Raw genomic sequence first — 21396 nt, forward strand, 5'->3', positions numbered from 1 at the left:
CTTAGACAGCCAGGAGGTGAGCCGGTTCCAGGAAATTCAACCACCTTTGTATTTAAATTCATTAAGTAAGCTTTTTCAGGTCAGACACATTCACGGGGTCGGGCGTTTAATCAGGCGCTTGCAACTTGCTCCAGAGAACCCATTGAAAACAATGCCCCGTGCGCATTCCTAGCTGTAACAATAGACCTCTCCCCCGCTCATTCAAAAATACCGTGAGCATTAATCAGAGGCTTTCAAAAGCATCACAATGGCAGTTAACAGCAATAAAGCTAAAGTTTTCCTTAATTTAAGATTTTATACACGAAAGCAACACGTTTTCAAAGAAAATCTGGGTCTTTGTACAGCAGCACAAAAGTATCGCACTTTCATGTTAATAGTGTCTTAAAGTAGCATTTGGCAAATATAAAGGGAATGGTGTTAAATCAAAAGAGCAGGTTAGTTTTATTGAATTATTATTTTTCCACCCAAAAATACTTAGCTGTGTGATATATTCTTTGGCAAAAGGAGGTAAACCTCAGTCTAAATTGAAAGAAGATGTAGTGTTAAATACCAAAAAAGGGTTCTAACATTAGTTTAATGCAGGCAGAACTACGCGGGGATTATTAAAGAGTGGTAGAGGCTGAATAGAGGAATCCACTGTGTGCGTGCTGTGATTTCACAATGTGACCTTTCAGAGTTCAGTCAGTGTAATTTGTTCGGATGACAGGTAGTTGTGTAATTACTCAGTGAGATGGGTTCGGGGGATGTAGTACCATGTGACGTGCTCTGCTCTCTGGTAAGCAGAGTGCACCTGGAATATGAAAACGATCATTTCTTAGCCAGGGAGAGGCAACAAACCCTTTTGCAAGACTTTGAATTATAACAGCCGTGGACTCACCAGCTCTTAAAGTGCATAAGTAAATGTCCATCCTCATTTTCAAAGCAGATGTAACGTGTGATTTGAACTCTACATATAGTGTATTTTTTCCAAATCCTCTGGAGAGGAATACCATGATATTATCTTACAAATTATTTTGTCATGACACTATCAAGGCCATGACAATGTTGTATAGTTTTAAAGTTTTGTCCTTGGAAAGAAAAAAATGCGGTAAGTGAAAAGAGGATTAAATTAAAGGTTTTTCATGGTGCTCTTAAAAAGTCGAGAGGAAGTCCACATCGGGCTAGCCACAGCGGTTAAACCTGGCCTTGCAGAAAAACCAGCTGCATTTTGTCTGAATTAACTGGCTGCTTTTTTTTTACACAGGAAATGGGCTGGACTGTGGGTAGGCCGAATAACAGCCCTCACTCACTGCACTCTGTCTTTGGGGGAATGGGACAGGGAATATCTTACACCCGGCAGCTGTCCACCTGCAAATTAAACAGCAATGACCTTAGAATCCCCCCGTGTGGGGACTGACTAACAGTTCTTAAACCCAGTCTTTCCTTCTGGGCTAGAGAAACATTATGCACAGCTAAAGTATGTGAAAGCTTCTGACATGATCACCCATTCAGCTAGGTTATCTGTGATCTGGGTTTATAAGAGGCTGTTTCCTGTGCAAATGACCGTTCTTGAAAAGACGGTAAAAGCCCAATGTTTTAATTTGGGTGTTCACTTTTTCCTAAGGAACAAGGGAACTTGAATAAGGCTCTATAAAACTATAACGAACACTAGCCTGTGTTTCAAAAAAAAGCCTGAGTATTTCTTACCCATAAGTGAAACATATTTTTGAAATCCCCAGACTTATTATATGCTGACTCCATTGACACATTCATGGGAAAAGAGATTTAGATGTTCAAAATGTGCATTTCCAGCTACACTACAGTTGCTTCAGTAGAAAATACAGCACTGTGTGCATCTCACACCACACAAGCATCAAAGAATCAGTCAACTGTTGGTCCGGTGTGGTTAGTGGAAAACATGCAGAGGTATACAAAGAGAGGGTTGCAGGCCAAGGAAGGCCCCCCTCCAGCTTTATCTCCAGTACATTGCCCAACTAAATCAACCCCATTGAGGAGCTTCCTGGACTGTATAGGGTCTTCATTGTGATCCAGTCATGTGTTGAGGGTGGGTTTGGTAATTGTTGCAGTTTCCAAACACTCCTAAAAGAATGCGCCATTCCCCGTCCCCTGAAAAGACGCTCCTTTCACCCTCGCCCAGAAGCTGCGAGGCGCCCCAGAAGATTCTGTGCTTGTGCTGTTTGCATGATGCACACAAAACTTCTCAATGGAATTCTAAACTGATTGCAACACATTCCGTCATGCAATAAATCACAATTAAATTGCTCAGCGGTTAAAAAAAAAAAAAAAACACCAAACAAAAATAGCGGTGTATACGCTAAATACAGTGTTCCAATTGCTCCTACCATTCTGTAGATGATTTCCTGTCTTGGGCTGGAGATCCTGCAAACCACAAAAAGTCAGCAGTCAGGATATTGATCTCTGAAGGTAATTTCAGTACACGTACATCAATGTTGAAATAAACAGAAGCTTCAAATGCATTTCCTGTAAGTCAGACGATTCTGGGAAGAAGAAATAACGAAAAAACAGGACAGGGTTGGATGAAATGAAATACGCCAATTCTCCACAGACGTTCACTGTCCAGAATAACTGCATAAAGTGAAGTCCTGAGTCAGGAATAAGGCTCCTGAAAGAGGAAGAGAAGGAATACAATAATTTTGAACAGATTGTGAGACACCACACTTGTGTTGAGAAATGTATACGTTTTTGAAATGACATAATTATTGCAATGTTTTCATCATGAACAAGACTAAATTAGACCTTCCTGGTCATGTTCACCTACGTCCTGTCCACAGTGTGAGAGCACAAGCTCACCTCTTCACCGACATCCAAATGTTTGATATTCGAACTGATTTGTACTGAAAGATGCAATGTTTGAAGATGGCATGGGGGCAGTAACAAGGAACTCAGTGAAACTGCTGCGATCATTAACTCTGTTTTAGGAATGGGCGGGGGGAAGGGGGTCATACCTGCATACATGGCTGATAAAGAGGAAAAAAAAGAAGGAAGAAGTGAACATCTTCAAACAAGAGGGCTCTTTGATATCTGTTTGCATTCCTCTCGGTACTGGTGAAAGGCGAGCTGTTGAACGGTAGTGTGTGTGCATGGGGGGGGGGTGATCTCTTGTAATGGAATGGGGTGCTAAAACAAACAAATGTCAATTTCAGTACAATGCTGGGGGTGGGACAGGAGAGGAGCAGTTTCAAGAACTGTTGTTGATGAGCTTTTCCAGGGATTTTCAGGTCTCAGGTCACTTGTGTTGGTGACCACCTCAACCCTCTTCTGCCTCTGGAATGGGTTCCAACAGATGTCTGCTATCTTCTGCTGATCATGCGGCTTTCGATGCATGAAATGACGACACCTGTCTTTTATGATGGACAGGGAAAGGGCCTTTTTGTGTTTTAAAGAACAGATAGATTGACTGACTTAATGTCTGATTGATTGATCGTTAGAGAAAAATCCAGTCCAAGAAATTTGTGTATTTCAAGAAATGTGTATTAATGCATTTTCCAAGATAAAATCACCATAAAATTGTCCATCCTGACAATACTTAAACTTCATCTGTGTGACACTTCTTCCCAGAAGGTCAGAAAGATCTGAATGACCAACACTGACTACACAAGTGTATACAGTTGGGATTTAGTAGTCAAACACATTAGCTTGACTGATCTTCAATAATGAGCTCACAAATTCACCAGGGAACCATGGAGAGGGGGAGTTTGGGGGCTTGAATGACAATGCATTCATGTGCTGAATCTATCACCTTCAAAGAACATGCACCCTCACACCTGTTCTATCCCTTCAAAGTGATCTCCACAATAAAGAAAACACAACTGCTGTCTGCCATGCCATTCACATCTCTAGGTTGTGTTTAACCAGAAAAACCCAGAGCTGTAGCAAACTCCTCTTCTCTGCGATTTCATGCAACTTTTATGACTCAGTGCTAGAAAAATGTAATCGTATTTCACCAGACAGAAAAATGGCATAAGATGTCGAAAGAGGAGCTCATCGAGAGTAAAAGGAAACATTGTGCTTGGTCGAGGGATACTTATATAAAAAGAAATAACCTTAATGCAAGGGAAAATGTGCAGTAAGAGCATCTGCTTCCAGTTTTGTTAAGTGTAATTACTCAGCTATCCTCGTGGAGGGAGAAAGCAACAGGGGAAAGAGTAAGCACTTGAAAAGAAAGTCTTTTTGCCATGTTCATATCTGTGCACAGATCTGATTTTTATCGTTAAAATGAAATTTGGCTGTCTGCAGTCAATCTTTTATGTTGGTCTGTTTGGTTCAGGTTGGTAAATGTGTGTGTGTGCGTGTGCAAAGGTTCTTTCAATTTCATAAGCAACACAATGAATCTGTATGTGCGTGTTTGTGTGTGATTTTGCCATGCTATGCAGAGGCGGGTGCTACATGTCTTTACACTGGCATCTGAACTGAATGCGGCTTACATAAACAATGTCTGAACTTAATTGATGGGTTTACTGATTATCTGATGTCGAAATAATTCTGTGGGATTTATGGCTTCGAAACATTAAGAAAAGAAAATCTAATTGAGCAGCACAGACTAGATGAAGTGTTCAGTAATTGAGGGAGGGAGAACCGCACTGTGTGAGGGGGTAGAACTCAATTTCCTTTAATAGCTGCCAGATTCGAGTTTTTGATTCTCTGTTCTTCATCTCCTAACTTCAAAACATTAACATGAGAATAGTCTTAACAGCAATTTACGTTTTGGTAGGCCTTGTCTAAGCAGAGCATCCATTCCATGTAAGATGGCACTTAACTCTTTAATTCCATACGGTGCTTAGCTTTTTTATCATAATGCTCTTAACATGTCACATGAATTATACAGAAAAATATTTGCCAAGTTTATGTGTGACCAGTTTTGATCTTATGTTTACAACAGGGTATACAGAACATAATAGTTAATGATTATAAGTTGCCATAGTGTTCAAGGAGCTGTTCCAGTAAATGTCCTACTGTGTAAGTGGATAATGTGTAGAAATGTAAGCTATGCATGCCATCCTTATAAAAGTATCTGATAAGCAAATTAATAATTATAGCAATAATAATAATTTTACAGAGGTATAACTGACACTGTGCTCTGCAGTTTTATTTTGAGCATTATCTCACTGGATAAAACCCAGGTCTGTCTGTGAGAGCTGTGACCGGGTAGAGTGGTCATATGTGGCGACAAAATCCACAGCTCACAGAAGCAGTACACATTTGGCCATCGTAGGCCTGACTGGAGGTCTTGCTGACAGTCACGGATGAATTTCCGCCTGAGTGTTGGAGGGAGAATTGAGGGGGGGGGGGGGGGGATTATCCACAGTTGTGCTCCCCTTGTCCCTCCCCCCCCCACCTTTTGTCACGTGGGCAGGGGTTCTGATCCCATTCGCGCGCTGCGCTTGGCAGTCCGCTGACCGGAGGGAGAGAAGTGCCCTCTTGTTGCTTGTTTGCGTTTGCCGCCATCTGTCTGCTTGGTTCCTGACACCTGTACTGTCCCGTCAGGGCCGGACTCCCCTGTCACTGGGGCAGCCTAGCCCTGGCCTTTTCAGCAGGATTGGGGGGGGGGGGGGGGGGAGGTGTGTGTGTGTGTGTGTGTGTGTGTGTGTGTGGTTGCTCCTCAGAAGGGAAGGGGTGTGAGGCGGGTGGCATAGAAATGGGGAGGATGTTCCCCTTCTAAGAACATGCTTTTTCCTCACTTTCTCTCTGTCTGTGCTGCTGCCTTCTGAGTGAAAGATCTTTTTGGCTCTGGTGAGGATTTACAGCTTTCTTTATAAGCAAATGCAGCTTTTAATTTTATCTTAAGTACATTCCTTTTTTCAAATCACCATGTTTTTGGAATAAATCACCCAACACACCTTTATGGTATTATTCACCCACGACAAGTTAAAAGGGAAGGACGGTAAGACGTTACAAACAACATTAATGACACTAATAAAGAGCTGCTACTTTTTCTAACTTGTGTTTAATCAAGCTGGGTTTTGCATATTAAAATGCTGGTCTTTTGTACATAGTGGCAATGAAAAAAAAAAGCTCTCAAGCAGTGGCCCCCATGAATACATGCCAAAGAGCAGAATAATGATAGGAGAGGAATGCATTAACGCTCTTCTGAAAAAAACATTTTGCATTGTGTTTCATGTATTTTTTCTCCAAAAAAATCATTTAATTGTAAATTTAGATTTTTGGTTCTGTGTGTGAACCGGATGTCTTCAGGACAATTTCACTAAGTTGGTAGGGTCCTAACCATGGCGGCAGTTTCCTGAAGGTATTGCACGTGTGAATGCCGTGGCAGCTTGACATAGATCCCTGACGGAATTGGGTGAGGTCCTCAAAACCATTTTCTTTCTGTTTTCAGTAAAGACTGTGAATGAGGTGCCAGTGACAGGGGGGAATGGACCTCACTTTTGGCTGAGGAAAACCGAAGCAGATGCCTTATAACCCTGTTAGCAACTCACTTATAATCGGCTTACCTTGGCAGAGAGATGGGCAACTGGCTACGCGGAGGGGATGTCGAGACTGCTGTTAGTCCACACCTCCAACAGACTGTGGATAAACAACACAGGACTGTCATATGGAAGCTGGAAAAAATGGCGTGTACATGCATTAAGTTATATAGTAAATTAGTGTGCCCAGCCTGGTGTAGTACTCTAGCATGGTGAATAGTTTGATCAAAAAATGTTAATGAAATCACCCATATTATTCAGGCAGAATTTATGGATTAATTCAAACTCACACTGAGAAATATAAATGACCACTGTGTTGCCAAATATTTTTTTCTAACTGAGGTAGTCTGTTAAATACTGTTAGAAACCTAAAATATACATAACCATGTATATAATGTTATTAAAGAGAAAGGCAAATAATACTAAATCAAGAGGAATATTATTTTAAGTTTTTTTGAACCAGTACCTACAGTTGCTGTACTCACTACACAGGTGGGTTTAAATAAAAACCAGCAGGGTGGAAATTTTCACAAGACAAGAGCGTGTCAAACTGTTGGGCATACAGTATGACACTACCAGGTAGAAAAAAATGTTTTCTTTTTACCGACCCATTTGTTTAATGAGACTTTGCGTTTTATGCGTGGACCGCCGAAACAAACAAAAAAAAAACATTAATACACTTCGTGCGGTTAACCAGCTAGGTAACAGATCCGCGAAGTGTCGCGGTTAATAAATTGTACTGCAGTATTTAAAAATATTACATTTAAAGTTTGCATACTATCGGTAATCGTAACACCTAAAAAAAACTTAACCCTATAAAACCCTATGAAAAACTTAACCCTATTAAAGGCAAACTTTTGTGACAGTGTAATCTTTAACCGTCGAGTGTCCTTACCAGCTGAGACTTAAGTTTACATAAAATGCGCTTATCAAAAACACGGCGGAATTCATTTCAGGAATTGTAAAGTTTTTAGCAAAGTAAATGTGGTTTAATTGTGTAATGAAGCGCCATGAAGTTGCTTTCAAGCGTCTAAAATTAAAACCGGTATTTCCCTCAAATTATTTATAAAGACTTTAAGTTACCACACCTACCGAGCAGGAGACCTCGGATGGCATCCCCGCTAAAGGAGAAGCTTCAGCTATGCTTGCAGTTTATTTCCGACTGTGCGCGCATGATGTCCTCCCGGCCCCAGTAGTCACAACCAGGTGCGCCAGGCATCTGTATCGGCGTGCTGGAAAATACACTATGCAACGCGCACGTTTGAAGATCGACCGTTACTAGAATAACGGCGATTTAAGGATGCTAGTGTTGAATTTCTTAAGAAAAATCCAGAGCCTTTGTTTCCTAATACGACAATAAAACGCACAGCGGTCCATTTTCTTGTCCGGATCCAACAACCATTAAAGAACACAGCTGATAAGTGTACCCGTTTCAAAAAAAGGCTTAATTAGAACCTGCCAACGGTTATAAGACAGGTGCGGGCAGTTAACCTAATTAATTTTAAAAATATTTAGGCCTGGGAGTGTTGGCCTGGGTATGTTTGTCATAGAAGAAAGTTTTTAAAGAAATAAGTGTCATTAACCAAAAACATGCTAGCATACCACAAGGAATTGGTTAAACAAGCAAAAACTTTTGACAAAAAAATGTTGCTTTTACTTGCAGTCACATCCTTTACTTGTCACTGATGTAGAAGAGTAGTGTAAAAAATTGCTTTGCTTATTTACTTAGATGATGTGAGGTGTCCTTCAAGAACTTAAGGCACTAAGTCTTACTTTCTAGCCTAAGGTCTATAATGCTGTCAGCAGAAAACCAGCAAGCAAGCTTTAAATATCATCTTTGGGGGAGAATTTCACTTAACACTGTAACACTTTTAAATGTGAGAATCATGCTTCCTTACAAGCCCCCACAATGAAACACACAATCAGTGCAAACAGAAATGATAAAAAAGTAAACAATAAAATCAACTTTGAGTAACATGCGAGGCTAAGCCCCTTTTGCTGAAGAGCAAACCCCTGCTGCATCTCTGGGATCACCAAAAGAAAGGGCACGGAATGAGGTTTTCTTTGAGGCCCAAACCGCCACTTGTTTGCTCTGCACCGAGGATAATCTTGTAGGTTCCACAAAGTTAAACAAGCGGCGCGCTGCCAAGTCATCTTCCATTTAGACGGGTGTTTGAACGCAATGACGGGACTGAAGTGAGATAGGCGGGGCCTTAATGGAACAGTATGCTTCAACTCACTTTCAGTCTTGGATGACCAGTGTGAGCAAGTATTCCTTTTTTCCCCACAGCTTTCACGACATTTTTCTTCATTTCAAGCAACTGCTGAACTCTGTTAGGCAAGAGAAGAAAACATAGTATTTTCATAAGTGTCTTTAAAAATCAAGTACAAATCCCAGTGTGGTTTGACTGAATTCCACTACTATTGTTGTCATTCTTTACTTAAGGAAGGGGTGAGACAGATTAAATGAATGTTTTCTTATCAATCCATTTATAGGGTGGGAGAAATGTTCTTCCAATGTTGAATGTCTTCAAAATTAAAGATTTGAGGTAATTGGGATTTTTTTTAGATTTTCCTGTTTTGTGGTATAAGGACTTTCTTTTGTTATTATTTCACCATCTTTCATGTTGCCGTTTGTTCTAGTTATGTGGTTCTGCTGTAATATCCTGCAGCGGTGGTTTTGCAAGGCTGCTGACCTAATTTAGGACAGGTTCACTTAATAAAATTAGCATAATTATGTTGTTTTTTTTAAAGAAATATGAATTAACCACATTCTCTAGGATTTTACAAATGCTTCATAGTATCTGGGTTGAATAGCTTTGCTGAACAATACAGCATACCTCCACTTGATCTAATTACTTGAATTAATGCTATTATCAATCAGCGAGCTGGGGTTGCTTGCCTTTAAATTTTAGCTCATAAATTTTGTCTTTTGTATGCCCGGGTGCAGTATTTCAGGTGTGGTGATAATGACCTGCTGGATGGTATGTAATGGAGTGCTCCCTCTGTTGGAGAAAAGGTGCATTGCAGTTTTTCTATCCCATCATGTGGTGGGAGAAATTACTCCTATCAACAGAGGTACTCAGTAGAGGTGCTGACCATTTGTGTCTGCCATGAGGAAAAACCGTGCATTTCAGATACAGCCTTGATTTACTCTCCCTCTCCATTTATGCAAAAAATGTCACAATCTGGTCAGTCCACATCATGTTTTCCTGTAAGTGACACTCTCTCTCTCTGTTCTGTCCAGGTCCTCTCTCCTTCAGTCTTCACCACCATTCACCATGGAGACTTCAACCTCAGCTGCAACAGAAAAGAAGGAGTGCAAGGTATCCAGTGTGGAGGGGAACAGCTTCTCTGACCTCCCCAAGAAACCCGCCCCTTCAGCAGTTGCAAGAGGTATGTCCCTTCCATCCGTGTACACTCTTCAAAACTCCCAGGCTACACCCTGAACACCTGTCAGTAGGTTACCTTACAGTTATAATCTAACATGTTTAACATTTAATGTAATATAGGAATTAAGGATTTCAAAATCAACCCCTTAGGAAAGTGTTCAGTTTCAGGTACCAAGCATGCATCAAGCTAATGGTACGCTTAGTGCAGTATGTCCATCCAAACACTTTTCCTGGACTTTATTTTAACAGAACCATTCTATGAAACCACTCTAAGGCTCTTCAAACAGCCAGCCAGCCAGCCGGTACTGATTGACACAGAGATTTGAATGGTGCACGGATATCTATCACCTTAGCTACAGATGCACAGATTGTAGCATTACTGTAGCTGCCACTCCACCATCATATATCACAGGAGCTGTGGTTTTACAGAGACAGAGAGGGCCAGGGCAGAGGAAAAAAAAAAGCAGTACATGAAATATACATTGAAAAGATAAAATGCTGGCCAGGGAGAAGATGCTCCTGGTCATAATCACCCACGATAAGCTAGTCCAAAAGCGCCCCCTGCCCCCATCAGAGGTGACTTACAGTAAATCTCTGATAGGAATCGTAATGCAACTTGCCCCCTGTCTCTGCCACAGAAGGAGTCTCGTCATTAATACCAAAACCCAGGCTGTGGAACAGGTATTTTGCAGTTGGATGTGGCCCCGTTTAGAAGGCGTGCGAGTAGGAAATTGGGCCACGGGCACGAATGAAGAGTGCCGGCCCTTACCATTTTTAAATGTGTGTTTGTGCTGATATTGATGAAAAGTAGCACCAGTGTGTGTGTCCACTGCGGGTGTAGAGAGACAGAATGATTGAGAGAGAGGGGCAGAGAGACAGGGAGAGGGAGAGTGAGAGAGTGAACGCATGTTTTTTAAAGATGTCAGTGAATGTGTGATGAAAGCTTGGCATAATGAGGTTGAAAGACCTTGTTCTTACCTCCAGAGTATAAAAGTAATGAATTACTTAAAATGGCTGGTAGAGCAGTGGACGACACGGTCCTTCGGAGATTGACAAAGATACCGATTGAAGGCTACCTTTGAAATGGTAATGGGACGTGTGATATTGTGGCATTTTTACTGTTTAATGAAGGGCTTGGTGGCCTGCCATCATAAAGTAATAGTCATTAATTGTTAAAGAAATGGGCAAAAATAGGACGGTTTGGTACATAAACTGGCAACATAACAAAAATGTAGCTAAAAACTTGTGTCGAATTGTTCGACCCAAAAGAAAAACACTTTTATGTGACATGTTCTTCTCAGAATGAGGAGTAGCAGTAATTGATTCTTGTCGCCAGAAGAAGAATCAGTGGTCCCTCAGGGTGAACGATGGAGCAGAGGCTGGTGATGGAGGCTTTGCATAGTTTCACTAGTGTGGACTTCATCAGTTCTGTTAGTACAGTGTATTCTCCATTTACTTGTTGTGACAAACCACCAATTCTTATCTACTGTTAAGCCTTACTGTACATTTAGTGTTTTCTAAGAATGACTGAGATTGGATAAGTTTTTTCCTTTGAATTAGTGGGCAAACCCCTGCTAATTCAACTGTTTTGCTCAAAAGAGGAACAGAATAACTCAGCAGGACCTGCTGATGTGGCCTACCTGACAAATACGTGGTTGATATCATAACAAAGGATTGGGTGGGCTGCCATTTTTCATATAGATTTGTGCTGATATTAAAGCTGAAATTGCACTCATAGCCTCTCTTTGACATGGCACCAGTACATGTGTCCAGCTCGGGAGCAGAGAGAGAGAAAAAGATAGAGAGAGTGAACGCATGTTTTTTAAAGATGTCAGTGAATGTGTGATGAAAGCTTGGCATAATGAGGTTGAAAGACCTTGTTCTTACCTCCAGAGTATAAAAGTAATGAATTACTTAAAATGGCTGGTAGAGCAGTGGACGACACGGTCCTTCGGAGATTGACAAAGATACCGATTGAAGGCTACCTTTGAAATGGTAATGGGACGTGTGATATTGTGGCATTTTTACTGTTTAATGAAGAGCTTGGTGGCCTGCCATCATAAAGTAATAGTCATTAATTGTTAAAAGAAATAGGACATTTGCAGCCATGCTGACTTCTTTACAAAAAACTTTTATTAAGATTCTGCATGCCCTCCTTTGTGGCAGTGCAATTAGTATGCATATCATAGCTGGGATATAGTAGATGAATAAATAAACAGGGCAATCATCATACTGGTATAACAAAAGCACAAGTGCCTTCTGTTCTATCTGATCTTAGCATGTCTCCTAAAATTGAGTTGTTATTGAACTGTTTTTGAAAAACGGGCAACTTTGTATTCATATGTGATAAATGCAAAATAGCATTTCTTTGGAAGAAGGCAAATTATTTGTGGAGTGTAGCAGAGTGAAGTATAGTTTCACTTGTTTGGATTAGGAGAACCTTTTCATAGAGATTTGATTTCAGCTGCATCAGCACACTGTTGTTTTTCTTGTCAATCAGACTCCTTAAGACAACAAGGGACAGAGAGGGAGAGAGTGAGAGTAAGGCACTGTTCAGCTAATCAGAATAGGCCGAGTCTGTGATTCCTCCCCATTCCTTTCCCTTATGGTGAGGAATCACAGACTGGACCTACTCCAGTCCATATTTACTGGTGAATATGACCCTTCAAGTTTGTGTTCAGCCAAATACTAGCTAAACTGAAAGCTATCAGAGAGTAAATGTATTGTTGTAAGGAGGCATATTTCAGATCCTAACCTTTGATCATTTAATAATAGAAATGTCAGTCTCTTAAAATGGTCAGCTGTCTCATCCAATCTAAACACTAGCAACAGTCACAATACAAAACACTCACACGTGCGCTGAGTTCATAAGTTTGAACATCTCAGCCACATTTTTTTTTGCATTCAGTTGTTACCTTTAACTGTCTCCTCGGTATGACAAAGCTCTTCAAACAACCGTTCAAAGAAGAAGAAAGTTAATCAAAGTCACTGAGAAATGAGGTCTCAGAATATGCGGTCCAGTTTGTCCCCTCATTGCCTCTCTGGCTGGCCGTGCAGAAATCACAGACATAGGCAGGGTACCTGTGCAGCACCTCCAGCACCCGGATAGGGGGCGTTGGCATGACAACCAGGGCATCTGAAGAGGGCACCTGCAGCCCAGCCAGACCCCATGTGATGAGCACCCTCAGAAGGAGATAAGTTACTCAGCATTCCCACTGTGGCTCATTTGTGAGCATCAATGATGTGTTATAATGCCCGGGCCGCTTAACCTTGGTCTTGAAGGGTTTTGCACAGTCGGGCCTAGCAGAACCTCGGAAAGCCTGATCCCTGCCTGCAGATTAACCACCGGGCCTCAGTCGTCTGCCACAACGCCTGGACAGAGCCATCGATTACCAACAATAATGCTGGATTATTGTAATTTGTGTCAACGGACGCAGATAAGCGAATATGCGGGGTGAGACAAAGAAGAATCACCGGGGGACTGGAGAGACAAGGTCCTTGAACTCGGCGAGTGCGTGCCGGCGGAAACGCGGACGACCTGTAATATACGGCCCTGTTACTCCGCGCTTTATTGTCAGCGCGTGGTTTACGACGGGCCGCAGGATTCTCGTCACCTAAGTCGTGCCCACCTCAGTGAACAGGCGCCGGCTCTATTTAGCCCCCCTACCCCTGTTTTACATTCCTGTCCGCCGTTATTTATTTGTAACAATTTCCTCTCTATCAAAGGACAGGGCTAATGCAGAGTTTTAATATGTTATTTACACATAAAAAACAAGCTATTTACAGCCATCTCCGGGTGCGGAGGGGAGAATGAATGGGCCGCTGCTCCCCTCTGTTCTGTTATATCAGAGTTTAACAATCTGGATCGCTAATAGAACCATTTATCATGAGCTGGTCATTTGTTTTATGTTAGCAGCCGGGGTCTCGTTCCCAGTGGTCTATGGAAATGGAGTGCATATAATGAACTCGAGTGAAAGAGTCACTTTGTTTAAAAGTGAAAACAATGCTCGAGTCAATTAAAATGGGACCAGGTGCCTTCTCTCTCTCTGTCTCTCCTCCCTGTCTCTCTCCCTCCCTCCCTCTCTAACTCTCTCTCTCTCTCACACACACACATTCTGTCGCCTCCATTTGAAGGTGTGTTGTAACAGACTTGAGGGAGCATTTTTAACATTAGCCGATTCAGGTTTCTGGTGTTTTAATTTGTTTGCAGGTGATGTAATAGGCCTGTAAAGCCCAGAGCCGTGACACCTGAACCACAGTCTGCTTTATGGAGGACTGGGCCCACATTGCTTGGAGGAGGGGTGCAAAGGAAAGGCGGGGGGGGGGGGGGGTGTAACTCGGCCTCAATATGCATTGGGCTCCGCGTCTCATTAATGAATTTAAATGGGCGCCTGTATTTCTTCTGACAGCCCGCATCTGTCTGGCTGGACGGGCCTACGCAGGCACGCACTGACAAGACACCCAGTCTGCAGGATTTATTGGTCTATTTCACACGGCGTGTTGTGTTCGCCATTAGGAGGAGCACGCACTGAGATCAGGTATTGTGATATTGTAATCGTAAAAATATATTAGTATTTCAAGAAGAATCCTTTTGTGAAGAATGCGTTCTCGCGCGCTGAAGGTGTTCGGAGAGGCACTTGTGTGCGATCAGTCACTTTTCCTTTTGCCTTTTTTGCTGTACTCATGGTACACACATGCTGCAGTGTTAATTACAAATGGCTTACAAGGTCAGATTTCTGTAAGGACAAATGTACAGTAGTGGGGTAGCATACAGTCGATGAAATGCAATCATTAAAATCTTGAAAAGGGCAATTCTTTTTTCTTAAAAATAACATGTTTTTTTCCAAAAGGCTTTTATATTCTTTTTTCTGTTTCTCTCCCCTCTCCTGTTCCTAGCGCCTACACGTAAACTAGGCCAGCAGAGCGGGTGTTAGTAATGATTTGATTAACTAGGTTTGGTGGCCCATCACATACATCTTGCTGAAAGTGAGTTTGTCACGCGGAGGGGAGATTGATGCTGTGAGCTAAGCGTCTCTGCTTCCCCAAGACAAATTTCAGCTGGGTCGGGCCCATCCCTTGAGGGGGGGGGGAGATTGTGGGGGCGGTGGGGGGCGGGTGCGACAGCAGGTACTTAGCACCTCCCTGTCCGCCCCCCAGGACCAAGCCCCAGGTCCAAACAGACTGAATGTTTCAGCGAGGAAGGGCCTGGGGGGGAATGGAGGAGAGAGAGGAAAGACGTCAGGTCGCTTTGCGAAGGCTGCCAAATGACCAGCATTTTACAAATTCAGAGAGGAGCCAAGCTAATTAAGCAAGAAGCCCCTAGTTAGTAAATGCATTGTTAATGATGAACTGACATATGACATTTACCGTTTACCATATGAGAAGCATAATAGTCATAATTGAGTCAAAATAAACACTGTTGATATTGCATATAAAGGAAGCATAAACCAGCTCATTGAAGAGGTTGAAACTAGACTTACTTATGTATGCAGTGTCCCCCCAGCAGCATACCACCATTAATACAAAGGGCTGCACCAGCTGCTTATTAAACAGACCGATTGCGCTGTTTAGACGTTGTGTGGAATCACAAGTCTGGACAATAGGTAGAGAGGTAGATGGATGGCGGGGCGCCGTGCTGTGTAAATAGTTTCTTAAGAGCGGCGAGTTAGCGATAAGGGCAGTTTCTTTATCACCCCGGGCGAAGTCTTCCCGGCGACAGTGAGTAATCGACGGGGTCCCGACGCGGGGCCCCGCGGGCCGGCTCGCAAGCTACAGAGGGAGCGCTCCGAGGGTCAGGCCGCTGGCAGAGAAAAATGGAGCCGAAAAAGCTCCGCGTCCACCACCTACTCCAAAAGGACGGCCACTAATCTTCCTGAGAGGGAAGTCTCTCTTCTCTTTTCTCTCTCTCTAAATGAGACCCTTCCCCAGGAAGGTTGCTCGCTCTGGTAGAGGCAGGGTGTGGGGGGGGGGGGCTTTTTCTCTCTCTGTCGTTAGTGAAGGCTGGTTACACACAGACAGGCCTCCTTTTTAACACAGGAAACACACTGCCTCCAAACTAATGACCTATTGTGTCTTCTTCTCTTTGTCAAATTCAAAAAAAGATAATCTTAAAGCAGACATAACGTGGTGTGTGGGCTGTAAAAACCAATGCTTCAGTCCAATTAAATATTAAATTAAAATAGTGAAAATGACATTGATGTAGTTGTATCTTAAGTCGTGAATTTACTGGGACAATACCACAGCATTCTTTGAAAAGACCTTTTTCAGATAATTTAATTCAGGTTTTTGACTATTTTTTCCCCATTACTCACACAATCTCTGCAAATAACAAATGTAGAGTTTCTTTTGTGAAGAATGAAAAGCAACATCTGTTTCCATTTGTTAGTCAAATAGAAAAGCAGGAGGAATGACTAGTCAAAATGAGGTGAGCAAATGAGAAAAGTAAATAGAACTGGAGTCGTCTGAACCGGCAATGTACTGTATGTGCATGCTGCTTCTGGTTCCCTGGGAAACAGCATTGAACAATAACGTGCTGAATTGTCACAGATAAATTTAGATGAAGATTTACTGATAGACCAACAGGATTTTGACTCATCCCTGAAGGCATTCATGGGGGAAGTGATGACCTCTGTATCCACCATAATCTATTTCATGTCAGTGTATCAATAATGCCGAGTATGAGATATTATGAGGAGATATCTGAGAAGCAAGTGTATTACAGGAAGGCCTATTGACTGAGCTCCTGCTCTCTTCCAGTCATTAGTGTTGTACCAGCACGTGCTATCAGGGGCTGGCTGCATTCCTCCAATAGAGTCAGCGGTCATCTCTATCTTTCCCACATGGAAACTCTTCTCCTGTGCTCAGTGCACCCAAAAAATAATCAGGGTAATGAGATTTATGCTCGCATTCATTTATGTGGCTTTTGTAAACATTTGGCTTGATGGTTCTACAAGATGCCCTCCTCTTTTTATCTTAAATTTCACTTGGGGAACCGGCTGGCCTAGAGGGGCTTTAAAGATTAGATACACTAAGTGAAAACAGAACAGTTTCTCTTTTTTCGCTCTATTTATAGGCAGCTGATTGCGGAATAAAATCAGCTCCAAGTACACAAGGTTTTTGTGCAGCATGAAGTTGTTTCTTCAGCCTGTATCATTAAAGAAACTTCAGCTTTGAGGAGTAATGGCCTAGATATTCCAATACACTTGAAGGGGGTCGGGGGGTATGCTTTTATGAGTTTGCTTAAAATTAATCACAGTGGCTTTATATTTTTCATATTTTTTGAAGTTATCTTACAAATGGCAGTGCATATATTTACATTTTAATCACTGAAAAATAATGAATATCCAGTGCATACAGTGAACTGTTGAGTTCCAAAGAATATTTAAGAACATTATTTATTACAAGTCCAGCTATGTGGTACTTGTTGTGTTGAGGAAAACAAAATATATGTATCTGTCTTTGGAAATATATTTCAAAGTATTTTGAGACAAGCTGATTGTGTACATCAGTGTGACATGGTAGCATTCATATATTCTTTGAGTGAAGTTCTGGTATTTCTGCCAAACAGTATATCATTCATGCAGACAGAGCAAGACTGAGAAAGGGCTCTGATGCTGTTACAAAACATGAGTCACTCTAAAAGAAAATATATCTCTAATATTATTTGTTGCACTGGAGCCCTCCACGCCTACCTCAAAGCCTCTAGTTAAAGGCAATAAAGTGAGCTTTGGGCTACGTCTTCAAACATAAATCTCTCCAAACCAGAGGCGTTTGCAGACACAAGGCCCAAAAACAACATGTTACATTCCTGCCGATTTACAAGTGCTGGGAGAGAAGCGGAGCGCGATATATGGATGCTTTAGGGGATTAGTCAAACCCCTCTCTCCCTCTACCCTTTCTTCTTCTCACTCTTCTTCAAGAAACGGCATGCCATTCCCAGCATGTCTCTCTTCATCCCATCCCGCCTTGCGTCTCTAGCTACAAATTAGGCCTGGTCTCCAAAAAGAAAGGCTCCCGGGTTGGAGCCATTTCCATCCCGGTCCCCCTCCCTCCTCCCAGCCCAGAGCGACAGGCCCAGGGAGCTCCCCTCTCCCCAGGGCGTCCTCTGCCCAGAGGGGCGTCCGGCTCCAGCCCAGTGGAGTGCTAGCGGTCCTTGGCTGCGGGTTCCGAGGCACAGCTCCGCTCCCCTGGCAGCGTTACTTTGCAGTCAGACGCTGCGACAACAGGGGCCTGCTGACCGGGAAAACGATAATAAACAGACGCGGGGAGGGAAACGTGTCGGAGAGCAGAACGTCAGCTGGGCTGGGGAGTGCCCTCGTGTGTAAACGGGTCTCCACCCGGGAACGCGGGCAAGAGTCAGGCCATCTGATCTCAGGCGTGTCCGTCCAAAGTTTTTCCAAAGGCCCACAGACACATCCGTCTTCCCTTTGCAATGAAAACACACGGCATGGCCGCCGTGTGTTATCCTAACGTCGTAACGTGACGGTGATTGGGAATTTGCTTACCCGTGACTAGAAGTGCATGTCTGGAGTCATCTAAGCATTGAATAAATGCAACGAAAATAGTAGGCACAATATACATTGTGAAGTACCGCATTAGGCATATCTTCCAGAGCACAAATAGAATTAAGTGTCTGTATTTTTCTATGTATGTAAGCAAAGGCTATTGATGACCCATAATGTGGTAAAACAAGGCAGAGGATCTCCGATAAGCAATATCGACCAGCAGATAACTCCTTATCATTGCAGCTTTGTTCATGCTGTCACCGAGTATAATTTCAATTTGTAAATTATGTAAGTTCTTGCAGAAAATATATCCCTGAGGCCACCTTTAATTTCAGACTGAGTTCGTCTTAGCTGGGCAACACCCCTAACAACCAAACCTCATGTGGAAAACATCTGAATGAACTTGTGCTGTGAGTCTTTTCAAATGCCAGCCCGTTAGACCGTTATGTGTTTGTGTGTTGTGACTCTGCTGGGTTCAGAGGGGAAATTGATTTCTGCCGACACCAGAGTTCTCCCTTTGGGAGGCGGTTTGCCAGTAATTACAGATCTAAGGTTGTATTAGTAGCACAGTCTACACCGCAGTATTAGCTATCGGCAATTAACGTAATTATTGAGCTCCTGGAGCAACAGCAGCAACATACAGCCTGGTCGATTACCCACACCTGTAAACCAAATGGAATGCCGCCCATTGTATTCTACAAGAACATAATTTTCAGCACCAGCAGATGATGTAAGCGAGATAAAATTGTGTATTTAAAGCTTTACAATGAAACCTGCCTTTAATTACAATGTCTGAGCGTTTACAGAACACAAGGCATGTGCTTCATGAAGACGGTGATGAAAATAAAAGGGGCAGTCAGAGAATTCGCCGTTTCCCACAGACTGGACACTTGTGTGCAATTAGGTTGTTTTGTGTTTAAATTTAGATAGAGGGGTCAAGACCCCGCCGCCACTTCCTGGACACGCTCCAGGAGTAGGGCCCAGACAGACTACAGTAAACTGTGTGACCAGCAAAATAAGCAAAAGGGGTTTACGGTCAAAGGAACAGCTGATGTAGGGATAACAAAGAGAGAAATCCTTCTAGTGCTGGTAGAGAAACAGCCCTCTGCAACTTGCCCCGGGTCAGTGGCCTTGTGGCTAGAGCCGCTGACCTGGTGGTTTTTGGGTTTTGGGTTTGCACCCAAGCTGAGTCATAACCAAAGGCTTAAGGAACTTACCATTGCCTGTATGCTTGACATTATAGAGGTGGCACGGATTGATTAGGGAAAATATGACATCAGCAGCAATGAACAATCCCCTTGATGATTTTGTAAAGGCTTCGGAATATTTTCATGACAGAATAATTGTCTCTGTTTGTACTGTAACAGGGACTCTATATATAACGCAATTATGGTAAGGAAAGATTTAAAGTGAGATTACTGAGACTGTGGCCTACAGGAACCAAAAAATCAACAAAGCAGATGAAAAAGGAGTTTATGACATCACCGGATAACTTTGGGATTTGTTGAAGGGGTGGAATGTGGACAATTTGCAGAGGATTGTCACCAAGTTTTCCAATCAAGGCAGTGAAATGGGATTCAGCCATTTTCCCAGAAGTCCCGTAAAACTAAATTGTAAGAGGCCTCTTCATGTGGGGTATTTATACAAGATTATGGAGACCAACACACTGTACCCCCCTCAGTATATCTCTTACTGTTCTTTAAAATACCTTTTCACTCAGGCTAGGGCTTGATTTACATCTTGATGTACCCAGGCTATTATACTGTCATCTCTGGCTTGGCGAACACCGGTTTTACACAGCTATCATTACACAATGACACACCATTGCTCGCAGCGTTCTTTGAGAATGGTAGAAGTTAGAGGTTCAGGGTATATTCTTAAGTCCTTGTGCCCTCTCTGCTAGCATTGTGTTACAGCATGCTATGTGCTTACTTCGTAACTTCTGTGTGGCCTGTGAGCGGTTTCCGAGACAACGCCAAAAAAACAGTAATCTCCCCTTAAGGAAATTCAAAAAGCGTGCGCTTCTTCCAAAAATATGAGATGGGAAGAAACGTTTTTCCACCCTGACATACTCTCCTGTTTGAAGCCAAACTTCAAGCTGCGCCAGCCATTGTTCATCCTGTATTTGTAGCTACAGTTTATGTCGTGGCTTTGGGGGAAAAAAAAAAATCTCTAAGCAAATTTTAAGACATGATAAACATTTTCGAAAATCAACAGGAAAGGTTCATCTGTTCGAAATGTCTCTATAACTGCCAGCATCAAAATGCCTTGGGGGAGACCCTCCGAATCACTGCTGCCCTGCCACAGTGTGGGAGGATAATGGGATCAGTGGAAAGAACCGGTTCTAGTTGTGTTTTTATTTTACCACAGATGAAAAGGTACATGGCGGTGTGAACTAAAAAGCCTCTGGATCAGTTTGTGGGCCCTTTCTTGTGGTCAGGTAATGTCTCGCCATGTGAACTATGCACGCGCATTCTTGGCAGGGGCTTCAAAGAGCCACTAGGTTGTCCCTCCGCAGCAGATACGGACTTGTTCTCGAACCCTTGGACACCTCCTTGAAATCTTGAAGCCCTGAGGTTGAAACCGATCCAGAACGAATGATATCTTATCTCTGAGTCAGAGGATGGCTGGGAACTGGATGCACTGCAGTAAACAAGCCCTGCTTAGAACATGTTGTGACACACTGCCATGCCGTCACCATCAGCCTACAAATGACGTGCGCCCTTGACCATATTCCTGCATGTATGTGAATATATACACACATATATATATATATATATATATATATATATATATGTATATATATATATATATATATATATGCGAGTTCATCGGTGTCGGTGTGCGTTTCCCAAGTGTTGGCCTCTGCAGACAGATGTTTCAATCATGTAAGTCCTTAGGAGCGAAAGCCCACTAAATCCCCTTTATTCAACACAGTTGTGGTCAAAAAAAAAAGGGCCGAGATTCCCACGGCACAAAAGGACCGTTTAACGGGAGAGCCGGGGCTGGAGCGCACAGCCGTGTTTTTGTTTGCGCTCGCTTATTTGAACTTATCGC

The 21396-nt window shown here is 42.7% G+C and overlaps 1 protein-coding gene across 1 annotated transcript in view; it reads left to right on the forward strand.

Annotated features, from left to right (window-relative positions):
- The window catches only part of gli2a (GLI family zinc finger 2a), an 86483-nt gene that overhangs the window by 10925 nt on the left and 54162 nt on the right, over positions 1 to 21396 (forward strand). Inside the window, exon 2 of the mRNA XM_036545871.1 lies at positions 9691 to 9839. Coding sequence (XP_036401764.1) covers positions 9725 to 9839 — 115 coding nt within the window. The 5' untranslated portion in view covers positions 9691 to 9724. The remainder of the gene's footprint in view (positions 1 to 9690; positions 9840 to 21396) is intronic.

The sequence above is a fragment of the Megalops cyprinoides genome, chromosome 14 (genome assembly GCF_013368585.1).
Source record: "Megalops cyprinoides isolate fMegCyp1 chromosome 14, fMegCyp1.pri, whole genome shotgun sequence".
Classification (NCBI taxonomy): Eukaryota; Metazoa; Chordata; class Actinopteri; order Elopiformes; family Megalopidae; genus Megalops; species Megalops cyprinoides.